This window comes from Hyperolius riggenbachi, chromosome 2 (assembly GCF_040937935.1).
Source record: "Hyperolius riggenbachi isolate aHypRig1 chromosome 2, aHypRig1.pri, whole genome shotgun sequence".
Classification (NCBI taxonomy): domain Eukaryota; kingdom Metazoa; phylum Chordata; class Amphibia; order Anura; family Hyperoliidae; genus Hyperolius; species Hyperolius riggenbachi.
This window is the reverse complement of record NC_090647.1, coordinates 516960623-516978299: the sequence shown is the minus strand read 5'-3', so window position 1 is coordinate 516978299 and position 17677 is coordinate 516960623. Positions and strand designations below refer to the sequence as shown.

General features: G+C 44.7%; 1 protein-coding gene across 1 annotated transcript in view; it reads left to right on the top strand.

The window, feature by feature from the left end:
* Positions 1–17677, top strand: part of LOC137545260 (enteropeptidase-like) — a 191459-nt gene that overhangs the window by 3256 nt on the left and 170526 nt on the right. The window contains exon 2 of the mRNA XM_068266378.1: positions 13200–13303. Coding sequence (XP_068122479.1) covers positions 13200–13303 — 104 coding nt within the window. The remainder of the gene's footprint in view (positions 1–13199; positions 13304–17677) is intronic.

Here is a 17677-nt window from a genome sequence, read left to right as displayed (position 1 = left end):
TCAGAAACGCACTGCTCCTCCTCCCTCTGCAACTCCTGCCGCTGACACTGAGGCCTGTTCTGGCAGCCAGTCCTCAGTGGCCTCCTCTGCTCCCTCCAGTGATTCCGTGATTCCCGTGCCAGCAAAAGGCGTCGCCAGACCCTGCTCAGCGACACCTTTCAGGGGGTGGTCAGGGTTCTGCCTCCCAGCAGCCGTTGCGTGCGTCAGCTGAACGGCTTGCTGGCACAAGCCATGTGCTCCCAACTCCTGCCTTATTCCCTTGTGCAGGAGGGGAGCGACATGCGTGCGCTCCTGATGTGTGCAGCCCCTGATTGGCCAATCCCCAGCCGACATTTTTTTGCACGCACGGCCATCCCTGCACTTCACCGCTCTGTGATGGCCAATGTCGTGAGAGGCTGGATCACGAGGTGGGTCAACGGGTCCTCGTCACCATGGACTCATGGAGCAGCCGGTTTGGGACAGGCCGCTATCTGTCCTTCACCGTGCATTGGGTCAGCTTGGTGGAAGGGGGTGAGGAGGGGGGAGCAGCATCGTGCACTGTCAGAGCAGCAGCAGCAACAACGCAGTGGGTGGTGCCACCATGCAGGGTCAGCGGAATTGCAGCAGGTTCCTCTGATCCGCTTCCATCCTTCGGCACACCAGCCCAAATCCCCCGCCTCAGTAGCAGCGTGAAGCCCCGCCACTGCCAAGCCCTGCTGGAATTGGTCAGCCTGGGGAAGACCAAACTGACGGTGAACCATGTCCTGGCCAAATTCCGAGAGCAGGAGAGGAATTGGTTGACCCCCAGAGGCCTCAGAGTCGGAGAGGTGGTGTCCGATAATGGGGCAAACCTGGTTGCTGCAATCAGCAGGGGAGACCTGACCCACATCCCCTGCCTGGCGCACGTCCTGAACCTGGTAGTCCAAAAGTTCCTGCGGACCTACCAGGGGATGGACCGACTCCTTGAGGCGGCAAGGAAGGTTGTGCGTCATTTCTGGCACTCGCCTGCAGCCGTAGCGAGCCTGGAAGAGGTGCAGAAGGAGCTGCACCTGCCACAGCTCCCGGCTCATGATCGATGTTCCAACTCGCTGGAACTCCACCCTGGCGATGTTGGAGCGTCTGGTTGAACAGAGGCAGGCTGTCAGCCAGTACATTGCACGAGCAACAGTTGCCGACATCACTGCAACTGGGCGTGCCGCCACCAACCTCCCGTCCATCATCTCCACGGAGGACTGGGGGCACATGCAGCAGGTATGCTCAATGCTGGCACCCTTCCTGCAGGCCACCAACATGGTAAGCAGGGACCATGCAATGGTGTGCGAGTGGGTCCCCATGGTGTGTGTGCTGGACAGGGCCCTGTATGCAGTGCTGGAAGAGGGAGCGGCAGCCTTGGACCAGCAGGAGCTGCAGGCAGCTTCACAGGCCACCTCTGAGGAGGAGGGCTTGGAGTTGGTGGAGGTCCCTGACCTTGCTGCTAATGAGGGGGAGCAGCAGAGTGCAGCTGGAGTGGTGCGGGGGTGGAGAGAGGATGAGGTGGAGGAGGCAGAGGAAGAGGACAGCACTGTCGGCTCTGGGGGTTCCAATCATGTGCCAGCAGACGTGGCCAGACTCTTCCCAATGGCAGCGCACATGCTGAGGTGCCTGCGCAAGGACCCAAGGGTCATCCAGATGAAGCAGAGGGAGGACATCTGGATCTGCATGATGCTGGATCCACGTCTGAAGGGGAAGCTCAGCCAGTTCCTGCCTGCAGGAGGAGACCGTGCACAACAAATGAGGGATTTGCAGCTGTCCCTTGTTGAGCGCTTGGAGGAAGCCTTCCCTCAGCCATCCACCCCCACTGTCCAGCCAGCACAGAGGCAGCAGCAGGTGCCTGCATCCACCAGCAGCAAGCGCACGCACACCACAGACCTGCTGTCTCTGACCAACGAGCTCTACATGAGTGTAGAGCTGCCAGGGACTAGAGAGGAGGTGCCTGCAGCAGCATCCTTCTCCAGTCACAGACAGCGCTTGACCCGCATGGTGGCTGACTACATGGGGTCCTTCAGCGGGCTTGACAGCGTTGCCCCTGTTGATCCCATGGAGTATTGGGTCAAGCACCTGCCGATCTGGAGCGAGCTTGCGCAGTACGCCCTGGAAGTGCTCTCCTGCCCCCCTTCCAGCGTACTGTCAGAGTGTTGCTTCAGTCCAGCCGGTGGAGTCGTCACTGAGAAGCGATCTTGTCTGTCTCACAAGTCTGTGGACAGACTGACGTTTCTCAAAATGAACCAGGCTTGGGTGGAAGGCGAATTCCTGGCCCCTGTTGTCTACGAGAGGGGGACATGAAGTGGCACACACACATTACACCTGCTTCTGCTGTATTTCTTCCTGCTGTCTGTGTTTCCACTGCCAGGGAACACATTAAAAGGTGCTGCTGCCCATGCGCCACCAGCTATTTACGCTCACAAATAGCTGCATTTCTGAAAAAAAATGTAATAATTTTGTGTTATTATTTTAGAGGTGTCCGGATTGAAAACTGTGCTGTCCCAATTGTGTATTGGACACAATGTGGGCTTCACGACCGCTGTCTGGAACCTCATGGTGTTTATTTATGGCCCTGGAACCACCGCTAGGACCCAGGGCCTATTATGTCTTGCTGCCTGCCCTCCTGCTGCCTGCTGCCAGTCTTCCACACACTCATCCTCCTCACGCTGCCTGCTGTTGTATTTCCTCCTGCTGTCTGTGTCTCCACTGCCAGGGAACACATTACAAGGTGATGCTGCCCATGCACCACCAGCTATGTCTCGCTGCCCGCCTGCCTGCTGCAACTGCCACACACTCATCCTCCTCACGCTGCCTGCTGTTGTATTTCCTCCTGCTGTCTGTGTCTCCACTGCCAGGGAACACATTACAAGGTGCTGCTGCCCATGCGCCACCAGCTATTTACGCTCAAAAATAGCTGCATTATTTTATTATAAAAAAATTTTTTTTAGAGGTGTCCGGGTTGAAAACTGTGCTGTCCCAATTGTGTATTGGACACAATGTGGGCTTCACGACTGCTGTCTGGAACCTCATGGTGTTTATTTACGGCCCTGGTACCACCGCTAGGAACCAGGGCCTATTATGTCTGGCTGCCTGCCCTCCTGCTTGCTGCCTGCTGCCAGTCTGCCACACACTCATCCTCCTCACGCTGCCTGCTGCTGTATTTCCTCCTGCTGTCTGTATGTTTCCACTGCCAGGGAACACATTACAAGGTGCTGCTGCCCAAGTGCCACCAGCTATTTACGCTCAAAAATAGCTGCATTATTTTGAAAAAAAAAAAACATTATTTTAGAGGTGTCCGGGTTGAAAACTGTGCTGTCCCATTTGTGTATTGGCCCCCATATGGGCTTCACGACCGCTGTCTGGAACCTCATGGTGTTTATTTACGGCCCTGGTACCACTGCTAGGAGCCAGGGTCTATTATGTCTGGCTGCCTGCCCTCCTGCCCTCCTGCATGCTGCCTGCTGCCAGTCTGCCACACACTCATCCTCTTCATGCTGCCTGCTGCTGTATTTCCTCCTGCTGTCTGTATGTTTCCACTGCCAGGGAAGACATTACAAGGTGCTGCTGCACATGCGCCACCAGCTATTTACGCTCAAAAATAGCTGCATTATTTTGAATTTTTTTTTATTATGTTAGAGGTGTCCGGGTTGAAAACTGTGCTGTCCCAATTGTGTATTGGACACAATGTGGGCTTCACGACCGCTATCTGGAACCTCATGGTGTTTATTTACAGCCCTGGTACCACCGCTAGGAACCAGGGCCTATTATGTCTCGCTGCCTGCCCTCCTGCTGCCTGCTGCCAGTCTGCCACACACTCATCCTCCTCACGCTGCCTGCTGCTGTATTTCCTCCTGCTGTCTGTGTCTCCACTGCCAGGAAACACATTACAAGGTGCTGCTGCCCATGCGCCACCAGCTATTTACGCTCAAAAATAGCTGCATTAATTTGGAAAAAAAAATTGTAATTATTTTAGAGGTGTCCGGGTTGAAAACTGTGCTGTCCCAATTGTGTATTGGACACAATGTGGGCTTCACGGCCGCTGTCTGGAACCTCATGATGTACATTTACGGCCCTGGTACCACCGCTAGGAACCAGGGCCTATTATGTGAGCAGTCACATCACACTGCCTGACACACACTACTCCTCCTCCTGTAGCTGCATTGAACTTCTGCTGTCTGTGTGCTGCTACCACTGCCAGGGAGAACAGAAGAAGAACTATTTTCTGCTGCCACCCAGTCTCCTACCAGCTATTACCACACTACAATAGCTGCAACTACTTCCTCCTCCTGCTGATGTCTGTGTTTTACCACCACCAGGGTACACAGAAAAAGGCGCTGTGACTTGCAATGTGCCACTACCTATTATGCCATCAACACAAATATAACTATGGTGTTGTTATTAAAATAAAATATTTCCACAAATGAAGTAAAAAAAAATATTACAAAAGAAAGGAAAACCAAGACACATAATATAATGATAGAGAAGAAGAGGAAGAAGAAGATATAGAAGAAGAAGAAGAAGAAGAAGTAGAAGAAGAAGAAGAAGAAGAAGAAGAAGAAGAAGAAGAAGAAGAAGAAGAAGAAGAAGAAGAAGAAGAAGAAGAAGAAGAAGAAGAAGAAAAAGATATAGAAGAAGAAGAAGAAGATATAGAAGAAGAAGAAAAAGATATAGAAGAAGAAGAAGAAGATATAGAAGAAGAAGAAGATATAGAAGAAAAAGAAGAAGAAGAAGAAGAAGAAGAAGAAGCTATAGAAGAAGAAGAAAAAGATATAGAAGAAGAAGAAGAAGATATAGAAGAAAAAGAAGAAGAAGAAGAAGAAAAAGAAAAAGATATAGAAGAAGAAGATATAGAAGAAGAAGAAGAAGATATAGAAGAAGAAGACAAAGAAGAAGAAGAAGATATAGAAGAAGAAGAAAAAGATATAGAAGAAGAAGATATAGAAGAAGAAGAAGAAGAAGAAGAAGAAGAAGAAGATACAGAAGAAGATACAGAAGAAAAAGACGAAGAAGAAGAAGATATAGAAGAAGAAGAAGAAGAAGATACAGAAGAAGAAGATATAGAAGAAGAAGAAGAAGATATAGAAGAAGAAGACAAAGAAGAAGAAGAAGATATAGAAGAAGAAGAAAAAGATATAGAAGAAGAAGATATAGAAGAAGAAGAAGAAGAAGAAGAAGAAGAAGAAGAAGATACAGAAGAAGATACAGAAGAAGAAGACGAAGAAGAAGAAGATATAGAAGAAGAAGAAGAAGAAGATATAGAAGAAGAAGATATAGAAGAAGAAGAAGAAGATATAGAAGAAGAAAAAGATAATTGAAGAAGATACAAGAAGTAGAAGATGAAGAAGATTTGAGTAGAAGAAGATATAGAAGAAGAAGATGAAGACGACGTAAATGAAGACTGTTCCAACAACCATTTTGGAGACACCTTCTCATGCAAACACTTTTCATGAAGTTAATTTACTATTTTTGATACCTTTTTTATAACTACTACATCACCACATAATCACTTGATGTTTTTCTTCATAAAAAAGGTGGTTTCATGCATCATTGACCTCCAATACAAGTTTTACAAGCTTTTTAAGGCCAGCTCGAATATTTTACTCGAATACAGACTCGGATGGTGACGTCGGATATCCGAGGTTGAATCGGATATTCGATTAACTCGAATATCGAACTTCAAGTGAATTAGGATAGTTTACTATCCAAATTCGACCAAACTCGAATAGGATAATGAGATATCCGATCAACACTGTATCATACACAGGCTGAAATTTAGATATTTATTTGGAAGAAAATTGACCAATTTTTTTGGCCTCTGTTGCATCCAGAGGCTGTAAGTAAAATATTTATTTGACAGATAATTGCTCAATTTCCAGGCCTCACCTAGTGTGGCTGCTATTTCAAATGTTTAGGCAGGCTGCTGCTCACTTTCAGGCCTCACTTAGTGTGGCTGCTATTTCTAATTCTATTTTTTACACAGGAACATGCCAATTTGTTTCCACCTCTTCTACAGTGGATGCAACTAAGAATGTTTATTCTGCCACCCTCTCCTGGACCATGCTACGGTGCCTGCTGCAAATGTCAAACATTGACATTGTAAAATTAGAATTTTGATGACCTAAAAATGTACCGTAATACATAAATTTGGAATTACATATATTTTAGGCCCCTCTGGCATTCATTTCTGTTGGGCAGGAAGGATGGTGTGGCTGTAGAGCAGTAGTTGTAGTTGGCAACATGGTACATTGAGTTGAAATATTTGAAATTTTAAAATTTTAAGTCACAAAAAGTTTCAAAATGTAATAACTTGTCCAAGATACATTTGTGGTTTCAGCTAAAGTGACTGCAAAGAACAATTTGTAGACATGTAACAGAGGCAACCATTGTAAAGACCTTTATTTGAAAAATCCAGAAACTATATTTGATTTTTGGCATTCATACGTTTATAAGAAATTATGGCTGCAAAGGTGCCTTGAAGGTTTCAGATGTTCACAGGCCATTAAACTAAATGGGGCTCCCCACTAACAATTCTTTTGCGAAAATGTGTGGTAAAATTCTCAAACACGTTTGCGATAAAAAAATCATTATGTTCAGCCGTGCCTAATGCTGGACGGTTTTTCTTTTTCTTGTTTTCCAAGAGCGATTTTCACCTTTCAGTGCTCATCCCTTTCATTTGCCAATAGCTTAATCACTACTAATCACAATGACATTATCTATATCTTGTTTTTTTTCACCACCAATTGAGCTTTTTGGGGTTCATATTAGTTTTCAGTAATTACTTTATTTTCTATGCATTTTAAAGGGAAAAAAATAGGAAAAAATGAAAAAATACATGATTTTCCAATTTCACCCCCTATATATTTAATATAAACACTGCTACTGTACATCAAACCCACACATTTTATCTGCCTATTTGTCCTGGTTATAACAACATTTTAATGATGTCCCTAGTACAAAGTATGGTGACAAAATAGTATTTGGAAATAAAGGTGTATTTTTTTTTGGGGGGGGGGTTTCACTATTTTCAAGTGCACAGGACTGCACGTGCACGCAGGAGCGCACACAGCAAGCAGCAGCAGTTTATGACGTTTTAAAACATCCTGGAGCCATTAAGAGGCTCCAGCAGGACGTTTTAATATGTCTGCATGTCACTAAGTGGTTAAAGTCATGTAAAACACAGGCTTCCAGGCTCCTGCAACAGATATGTGAGTGGAGGGACGGTTTTAGACTTTTTGACATGACATGCTGCATGCTGCTCCTCGCTCAGTGTCAGACTCCTCACACAGCACTACAAGCTGCTTTTCCCCAATCATCACCTCTTCATCTTGCTCTCCTCTCGCTTCTTCGCTTCTCCTCCTACTCTGACTGCATGCTGTTAGTGTAAACACAGTACAAAAATGCTGCCTCTGTAATCTCTGCGCCTGATGCAAATGTTTCACGAGAGAACCGGCCCTGTGTGAGTGTCACGAAGCAACGATGCATCAAAAGTTAATACTTATCTCTCTGTTAATGGTTGAAGTCTTCCATTTAAATAGCAGCATGTCAAAACTCATTTTTATACAACCTGCAATTAATATTTATGGCCCCTGCTAGTTGCCGGATAAGTAACGTTCAATACGGCTCCAGAACTCCTGTAGACTGTCTGTCGGACATGAGCTAAAATTAATTATAATTAATGATTAATTAAATGAAATTAATGATTGATTGAAGTGATCATACATACATATATATAGATACATCTTGGACGATATGGTGGCTTCATGCTGGCGATTGCAAAGCAGGTGACACACCGGAGCATGAAAAGAAAGATTTAAACAATAATGGAATCTACAGAGAAGTTAGATGTGACAGTGAAGGGCAGGAGACCTCTTTCAAACACCGAGATCTGGCTTATTACACTTCTTGTTATGTTCATCCTTATCTCCGTCGGTTTGCTGGTCTTTGCATGGATTTCAATTACAGACCTGCGTGTGGAAGGTAAGGGATACGTGTTCTTTTTAAAGGAAGAAATAAAGCTGTGTTCCTTTTCCTTTTTCCTTTATCTTTCTTTCTTCTCCAGAGAGGTTGAAAATACCACAGGTTCAACAGATGCAATTACTCTCTGATGTGGGATTGCAATTGATTTTCTTTGGTGGTCCTTAGAACCTGATTCATTTACATTTCTTTGGCTTATTGCGAACAAAAGCACATCTCAGTGCTTGAACATGCACATTCCAACCCTGACATCATCGTGCTCATGCACTGTGCAGACGTCAACGGAGTTCATTGTTTTTTCATAGAATAATAGCCATAAATCAGTACACTGCAATTGGCTGATCAACTATCATTTGTCCCTAGTATATTCTCCGGGGAAAAAAAAGACCTGTCCTGAAGGATTGCATTTTAAAGGGGAAGGTAAAATGTATTTGGATTGGACACAAATAATAAACGTAGTAAATTTAGTCCACCTTTTTAAACCGCTGATGAAGCCAAAGCAGGTGGTTTCAGTGCATGTTGCTCATCGAAACCGAAACCAACATAGCAACAATGTTATGCTGCATGGGGGACGCCTAAGAGTAATTTGGAGCTCCGGCAAGGTTTTTAAAATAAAAACATGATTTTAGCGAGGCTTCAGAGTCTCTTTAAGGTGTTGGGGGGGTTAGGGGCCCTGGAGCACCTCTTAGTCTAATAGTATTCAGTGTGTGGGGGATAGGGGGGCGCTGGAGGACCATGTCCCGGCTCTGACTGCTGTGTTGCAGTATGAGAGCCTTAACATCTGCATCTGGCTTTATATGAGTACACAGGTCACTATTAGACATAGTTTAACCACTTGAGGATCGCAGTGTTAAACCCCCCCTAAAGACCTGGCTTTTCTCACTAAATTGGCCACTGCAGCTTTAAGGCCTTGCAGCAGGGCCGTCCAACTCAGCACCCAAGTGATTCCCCACCCCCCTCCTTTTTTCCCACAAACAGAGCTTTCTGTTGGTGGGGTCTGATCGCCCCCCAGATGTTTATACATATTTTTTTTATAAATATTTGTTGTATTATTTTTGAAATAAATATGTCTATTTTATTTTTTTTTACACTCCCCTCTACCTCCCTCCCCCCACCAGCCAATCAGCGTGATCAGCTGTCATGGGCTTCAGCCTATGACATCCGATCACTTTCTGCACTACAGAGGGGACAGCCGTGTCACACGGCTGTCCGCAGTACAGCGCTGCCTTACATCGCAGCACTGTACAGCAATCAACGACGGCGGTTTAGTCATCTAACAGTCTCCCAACGGCTATTGCTAAAGGGGGGATGTGCGTATATCAGCGTGTGCGATCACCTGCAAACGACGCCCCAAGGACCTTATGCTGATCGGCGTTAGGCAGTCCTGGGGCTGCTGCCGCGTGACGCGGTTGGCCAGAAGTTAAAGGAGTACAACATATAATGCATACAAACTGTTAAAATACTTCACTGTGAAATGATGACAAGTTTGGCAACTTTGATATGGTACTTGCTATCTTTAAAGGACACATGAAGTGAAGGGATATATTTATTTTCTTGTAAGTAATACAATTTCCTGGCTATCCTGCTGATCCTCTGCCTCTAATACTATTAGCCATAGACCCAGAACAAGCATGCAGCAGATCAGGTGCTTCTGACATTTTTGTCAAATCTGACAGATTAGCTGCCTGCTTCTGGTGTGATTCAGACACTACTGCAGCCAAATCGATCAGTGGGGCTGCCAGGCAACTGGTATTGTTTAAAAGGAAATAAATATGGCAGTCTCCATATACGTCTTGCTTCAGGTTGCCTTTAACCTCTTGAGGATCGCAGTGTTAAACCCCCCTAAAGACCAGGCCATTTTGCTTAAAAAGGGCCACTGCAGCTTTAAGGCCTCGCTGCAGGGTTGCTCAACACAGCACACAAGTGATCCCACCCTCCTTTTCTCCCCACCAACAGAGCTCTCTGTTGGTGGGATCTGATCGCTCCCCCAGTGTTTGTTTGTTTGTTTGTTTTTTGTATAATGTGGCTTGCAAAAGTATTTGGCCCCCTTGAAGTTTTCCACATTTTGTCACATTACTGCCGCAAACATGAATCAATTTTATTAGAGTTCCATGTGAAAGACCAATACAAAGTGGTGTACACGTGAGAAGTGGAACGAAAATCATACATGATTCCAAACATTTTTTACAAATCAATAACTGCAAAGTGGGGTGTGCGTAATTATTCGGCCCCCTGAGTCAATACTTTGTAGAACTACCTTTTGTTGCAATTACATCTGCCAGTCTTTTAGGGTATGTCTCTACCAGCTAGAGACTAAAATCCTTGTCCATTCTTCTTTGCAAAACAGCTCCAGCTCAGTCAGATTAGATGGATAGCATTTGTGAACAGCAGTTTTCAGATCTTGCCACAGATTCTCGATTGGATTTAGATCTGGACTTTGACTGGGCCATTCTAACACACCATGTACACCACTTTGTATTGGTCTTTCACGTGGAATTCTAATAAAATTGATTCATGTTTTTCATTTATATATATATATATATATTGTATTTATTTTTAAATACATTTCCTAATTTATTTATTTTTTTAACCAAAAACGCCTTCCCTCCCCCCGTCAGCCAATCACTGTGATTGGCTGTCATAGGGGACAGCACTGCTGTAAATCGCAGCACTGTACAAGGTAATTAGACTGTGGTGTTGCCGTCTAACAGTCTCCAAGCGGCGATCGCCGCTGGGAAGCTGAAGGTGGAGCGGAGCTCCGCCTACCTAGTGGAAATGCGAGAGCATTAGCGCGCAATCTCCTGCAAAGCGAGCCCTAAGGACTTTACATCGATCAGCGTTAGGCAGTCCTGGGGCTGCCACCGCGGCCACACCCATCGGCGTGACAAAGTCGGCAAGCAGTTAAACTGGACCCAAACTCTTGTACAAGACAGAAGGAAACATAGAGAAATGCACTCTGTATGCATTTATAGAGTTTAGCCTGTCTAATACCCCCCTCATCTGTTTCTAATCACAAGTTGTAATTTGATCCCTCAGCTGTGTCAGCTGGCTGCCACGGCAGAGAGGCTAATTTAAAAGCACAGGATGTTAACAATATACAAGTAGTTTTTGATATATGATTATTGCTATATCATCGTTTTGTGTTTTTTTTTTTGTATGTTTGTGATTTGCGGCAATCTTATAGCAATACCCTCTGTCCTTTGTTCACAGTGTTTGTTGTCCCCGTTTTATTGCCTGAAGAAGTGGGTCTGCTCCCACGAAACGCGTTGCAGATTTTGGAGTACTATTGAATAAATGTATTAGTTTGATTTGATGACAGACCTTGGTGTCTAATTATTGAGGGGAAGTCCACCACTTTCCCTCCCGGCAATTTTTAACAATTTTATATTAATTTTATTCTGCTGGCGCCTCTGATCACCTACCAATATACAAGTAGATACACTGCAGATTTATTGGAGGATTTGTACCAGCTGTAACTTCTTCAAAGCAGTGGGATTCGCCATACTATGCCAAGAAAAAAAAACACATATGTAAATAGATACTTGATCTACTTACATAACACATGTATTGTACTGCCCATGTTTTGATTTCAGTGAATTTTATATAGTAAATGAAGATAATTCTATTCCTGGTGGGAACCATGTCTTTTGCCCACAGTTTAGGCTAAATCCTGATGTCATTTTTGCCCTTTACTTTTTTCTTTTTGCCTCCAATCGCTGAGTCACCTCAGCCTTTGCTTGTAAACACAAGTGAGCAGGGAATTGTGTTTTAGATCAGCAGATAGGCAGCTTGGCAGCTAGGTAGGGAGATAAATGGAAGAGGAGGAATATATTATAGATAAAAAGAACCCCCAGCATGCAACTGTTTGGCACTGACTATTAAAGGGCCAGTGCTCCTTAAGTATGTGATAACTCCAAATCATAATAGCAGAACATTTTTTGAAGGTTTTGAATGCAGGATTAGCATTTTTATCACTTAATAAACTCAGAACAGTTGCTGTTGAAATTTGATTTTTATGGTGACAATGCCGTTTTAAGGGCTCTTTCACAGTGCGACGTTAAAGTTGCACGTTAAACCGACATGTAGCGCAGAATAACTCACAGCAATGAAAAATCAATGGCCTGTTCACAGTGCAGACGTTGCGTTGGTGTCTAACGCTGCACGTTAAATGAAAGTGCTGCATGCAGTGCGTTATGCACGTTATTAGATGCGTTAGACTGTTTGCACATGCTCAGTAAGAATTGGCGACATACTCTTAATTACCTATATTTTCTACTGTATATGCTGTATGCATTGGTAATGCTGCAGTGTGACTTTTTGGCCGTATTGTGTTGTTAGTTTGCGGTGCGACTTTAACGTCGCATCAAACCGCAACGTCCTAATGTGAAAGTAGCCTAAAGGTTATTATGCTGTTCTTTATCGTTCAGGTTCCCTTTACGATAATAAATTGCACATTATAGGAAGAAGCAAGAAAAAACAGGAAAAAAAGTATTTATACAACAATTAAAATTCCAGCAAAGTTGCGCATTAATAACAAAACTACCCAAACGTCATCCTCGTAGTTTTCATAAAATGATTATTACTGGCGGTGCGATCTTCTCCACAGTTCACAGTATATACAGTATTATCCATTATTGAATGATTGCAAGCTGGAAGATCACTGGGAGCTTTTCTGGAAACATTTTCAGTGGCAAACATTTAACAGGAAGTAGTTTCTGTCATGACCTAAGGATACCAGCTGGTACAATTTAGCTGCTTCTAGGAATGTTCCCGTGTACTTTACACCTGATACAGCTCTGAAAGGTGCACACCTGACCTTTGTCTGTGATGACTTTACTTTTCTCAGCCTTGTCATCCTGCAAGAGATAAAAGGTAAAGCAAATGCTCCGTTTATCTGAATTACATTTTAACCCATACTGCACAAATCACTGTGAGAAATGCCTTTTTCTTGTGAGTAGAGATGCCGCAAACATAGAATTTTATGAGTACTTATCCGTTAGCCGGGTGCATCCGGCAGGTGGCGCTGTTGTTGCTAATTTCATTCATACTTACTTCACGTAGTAGTGTGTGAATAATCTGAAGGGGGAGAAGAACAACAGACGAAGGTGGTGTCTTCATCTGTTACATTGCCACCGCCTTCATTTTAATTCCATTAAGTGACAGTTCCGGCCACTTAAAACACAATCTATTAGTTGACATTAACACTGTATTGTTATGTTCCGTAGAAATGTAATTAGCGCCACCTGCGGCGGTTCCATTCACACACTACTACGTGAAGTAAGTATGAATGGAATTAGCAACAACAGCGCCACCTGCCGGATGCGCCCAGGTAACGGATAAGTACCATTTTGTGTTCACAAACAGCGAACGCGAGCTTCCGAAAATGTCGCACACAGGCGATTCTGGCGAACCGCCATAGACTTCAATGGACTGGCACATTTTAAAACTTCATTGTGTGGCAGCTGAGATGGGAGGGATGGAAGGCAGATTTTGATGTCTCAGCCTTAAGCGCTGGAGGAACTTGCCCCGGCTCTGCTACTACTACCACCACCATTATTATAATTACTTATAATAATAATAGAATGACTACTACTAATTATAACTGCTACACTATTGCTATCACATTACCCTACTACTGTTGTTTATGATACTGACTGTGAGTTTGCAGTGCTGGGATCCTGGGTTAAAGTGAACCCGAGGGTAGAGTTATATGGAGGCTGCCATAATTAATTTCTTTTAAGCAATACCAGTTGGCTGGCTGTCAAGCTGATCCTCTGCCTCTAATACTTTTAGCCATAGACCCTGAACAAGTCTGCAGCATATCAGGTGTTTCAGACAATATTGTCAGAACTGACAAGATTAGCTGCATGCTTGTTTCTGGTGTTATTCAGACACTACTGCAGCCAAACAGATCAGCAGGGCTGCCAGGCAACTGGTATTGCTTAACCAATTAATGACAAGCAGACTTATAAAAATGTCCTGCTAGAGCCTCTTAATGGCTCCAGGACATTTTTAAAAGTCAAACAGTGCTGCTGCCGCTGTGTGCGCATGCACCTGCGCGCGTGCACGCTCCCGTGCGCTCGTGCACGCTCCCGCGCGCTCGTGCATGCTCCCGCGCACTCGTACATGCTCCTGCGCACTTGTGCATGCTCCCGCACGTGCACGTGAGATTAGTGGGAAAAAAACATCATAGAAAAAATACACCTTTATTTCCGAATAATATATTGTCACCATACTTTGTACTAGGGACAAACTTAAAATCTTGTGATAACCAGGACAAATTGGCAGATAAGATGTGTGGGTTTTATGTACAGTAGCAGTGTTTATATTAAAACTATAGGGCACATGTGTCGAACTCCCGGCCTGGAGGGCCAGATCCATGCCAGTGTTTAGGATGGACTGAGAAAGAAAGGAATGTGGTCTACCTGATTCAGACCCATCAATTCATTTGAGCTGTATCAAAAATGTGTGAGGATCTCGGCCCTCGTAGGACCGGTTTGACATGCCTGCTATAGGGGATGAAATTGGAGAAATAATGTATTTTTTGATTTTTTTCCTTGCTTTTTCCCTTTAAAATGCATAGAAAATAAAGTAATTACTGAAAACAAATATCAACCCCAAAAAGCCTAATTGGTGGTGTCAAAAACAAGATATAGATCATTTCATCGTGATTAGTAGTGATTCAGCTATTGGCAACTGAAAGGGATGAGCACTGAAAGGTGAAAATCGCTCTTGTCCATTAGGGTAAAAACCGCTTTGGGGTGAAGTGGTTAATATGGCAGCCTCCATTTCCCTCTTACCTCGGGTTCACTGGTAGTGATGGTGTTCCATTGTAGCCTGGATTATTAAAGCGGATCTGAGATGAAAAACTAACTAAAACAAGTAACTTGTCTATATATCTTATCTAAAGTTTAGATGGTTTACGCAGTAAATCTAGCTGCAAACAGATTCAACAGTATATGATTATTTCTTCCTGTGATGCAATGAGAGCAGCCATATACAGAGAGCAGCCTCACACAGTCAAGCTGCTCTGCATCTCCACCCCTCAGCCTGTGAAAACTCCACTCCCCTCTCCTCTTCTCTCCTCCCCTGTCTGCCCCCTTGCCTCTAAAATTTCATGCATGCTTCAGCAAAAGCCACCTCATCCCCAGGCTTAGTTCCCATGAGCACTTGCAGCATGGGACTCAGAATGCTTAGGCGTTGCAAGAGCTGGGGGCGTGGATACATTCATTTACATGCAATTAGGTAATAAATACAATTAAAAAAAAGTATTTGGGGGTAGAATGCCTAATAAACTATATGTAAGGGGCAGCAAACGTTTGTCTCAGATCCACTTTAACAGAGCAGTAAGATAAATGTTGTCACAAAAGCAGGCCTCTCCTCACATGCAGTGGCAAGCACATTGTCTTCTCGTGCTGGGAGGTATGAATAATCCTGTGTCCCCATTGATTAGGCTGTCAGTCAGATGATAATGATCAAACCTCTTAACGCCAACCCAAACTGAGCTATCAGATGGTATATTTTTATTACTGAAGGCTACACATTTCCTCTTTTATTTTTAATCAATTTTCTAATGTCCTTGTTGTCTTGTTATTCTGCCATACCAGACTACATATTAACAGCGGTGTTCGATTTCCTCTTTATCGGCACTGCGTCCATCACTAGCAGTGGGAACACTGATCCATTTTTCTTCAGGATCTAAAAGGTCCATTTCTCTAGTTCCAGAATCCAATATCCTGTAGTGGAAATGGTTTTGAGACACATTCTTTCTTCTGTAACGTATCACTCTTCATTTTCTTCCTTGTGGAGACCAGTTCTAGGATGTCATGACACATTTTATCTTGCTGTAGTGTTAGTGTGACCACTTATAAATGCAACGGCAAGCCATCATGGAAGGGCTCTGCTGTAATGCATGTTGGTGTTGTCATGGTATCATCTGTCACAGTAGAAATCAACAACAACAGATGTCATTCTGATAAAAGCTTTATATCTCTCCCCCCCCCCATTAAAAAAAATCAAAAACTTTTTTAAAATAAACTTAAGTTAAATTAACCGTGGTGTTAAACCCCCCTAGTGTTCAGGCCATTTTTTACTAAATGGGCCACTGCAGCTTTAAGGTCTCGATGCAGGGAAGGCCCCTTTTCTCCGAGCTCTCTGTTGGTGGGGTCTGATCGCTCCACCAATGTTTATTTTTTTTTTTTTTTAAATAAATGTGCTTATTTTTTATTTTATTTTCCCTCCCCCTGTCACCATATCACAGCGCTCTATCACAGCCGATTGCTCCTGTGTCCCCCAGTGGGACAGCGCTGCCTTAGACCGCAGCGCTGTACATAGTTATTAGGCGTCTAAGGGCCCGATTCTACTGCAGCCGCACGTGTCTGTGAAACGCGCATCGGCACTTCCGGATCTGCGGTTACGCTGATGAATCCCATGAGCCGTGCCGTGCATGGCTATAAGATTCGCACAGATTCGGATGGAAATGCTGGCCGAATCGCTAACATATGCGATCCGGTCGGCGTTGCCATTGTTCTCTATGGCAGAGTTTCCCCGCGTGATTTGCCTGCGGGGAAACTCTGCGGATTCGGCCCGGTTTCCGCGCAAGTGGTAACGGGCCCTAACCGTCTCTGAGCGCCGCTGGGAGACTGAAGGCGGAGCAGAGCTCCATCATCAGAGCACACGCACTCTCCTGCAAGCCCCATGGGAAGCCATTCATGCCAATCGGCGTGGAGTGGTCCTGGAGCTGCCGCTGCGCTTACGCCAATTGGCGTGGAGTGGTCGACAGGTAGTTAAAAGTACAGTACTTTCCTTTGTAGTTCAACTAGTATCAATTTTCAAACAAACAGCATTTCTTGTGAATTGCTCTGCTCCCCAATAGTGCACAAAGCACAAACTTTGCATAATAGTAATTTTGCATCGTAATTCGCAATAACAATGGGAAATCATAATGGGAAATTTTGAAAAAATTTGTATTTAATTTCACATGTAAATGTAATCTATCCGTCATTTTTGTGTAGATGTCATTTGTAAATGGTGAGGCATAACAAAAAGACCTGGGTCCATATGCAATTAACTTTTTCTCCTACGTTTTCTCCTAAATGATATTTTCAAACTTGTCAATAAAATGCCTTTTAAAGAGAGTCTGAAGCGAGAATAGATCTCGCTTCAGACCTCATATATAGCAGGGGCACGTGTGCCCCTGCTAAAACGCCGCTATAGCGCGGCTTAACGGGGGTCCTGTCCCCCCAAACCCCCTCCGTGCAGCGGGGGAGCGCTTCCTGGTTGGGGCAGGGCTAACCGCCTCAGCCCTGCCCCATGCGCGTCTGTCAGACGCGTATCTCCGCCTCTCCCCCGCCCCTCTCAGTCTTCCTTCACTGAGAGGGGCGGGGGGAGAGGCGGCGATGCACGTCTGATAGACGCGCTGGGAGGCAGGCCTGCAGCCGTTAGCCCTGCCTCCAGGAAGAGAGACAGCCAGCGACCATTTTCCGACCATCTTTTGCGGGGGGTGGGTTGGGGGTGAAGGGACCCCCGTTAAGCCGCGGGATAGCGGCGTTTTAGCACGTGCCCCTGCTATATATAAGACCTGAAGCGAGATTTAGTCTCGCTTCAGTGTCTCTTTAAATCACCAGCAAACAAAAAATACTTAAAATGGTTTTGATAGTACTTTTCCAACTACCTTTTGGTACTTTTTCATTTGCAAAGTGCT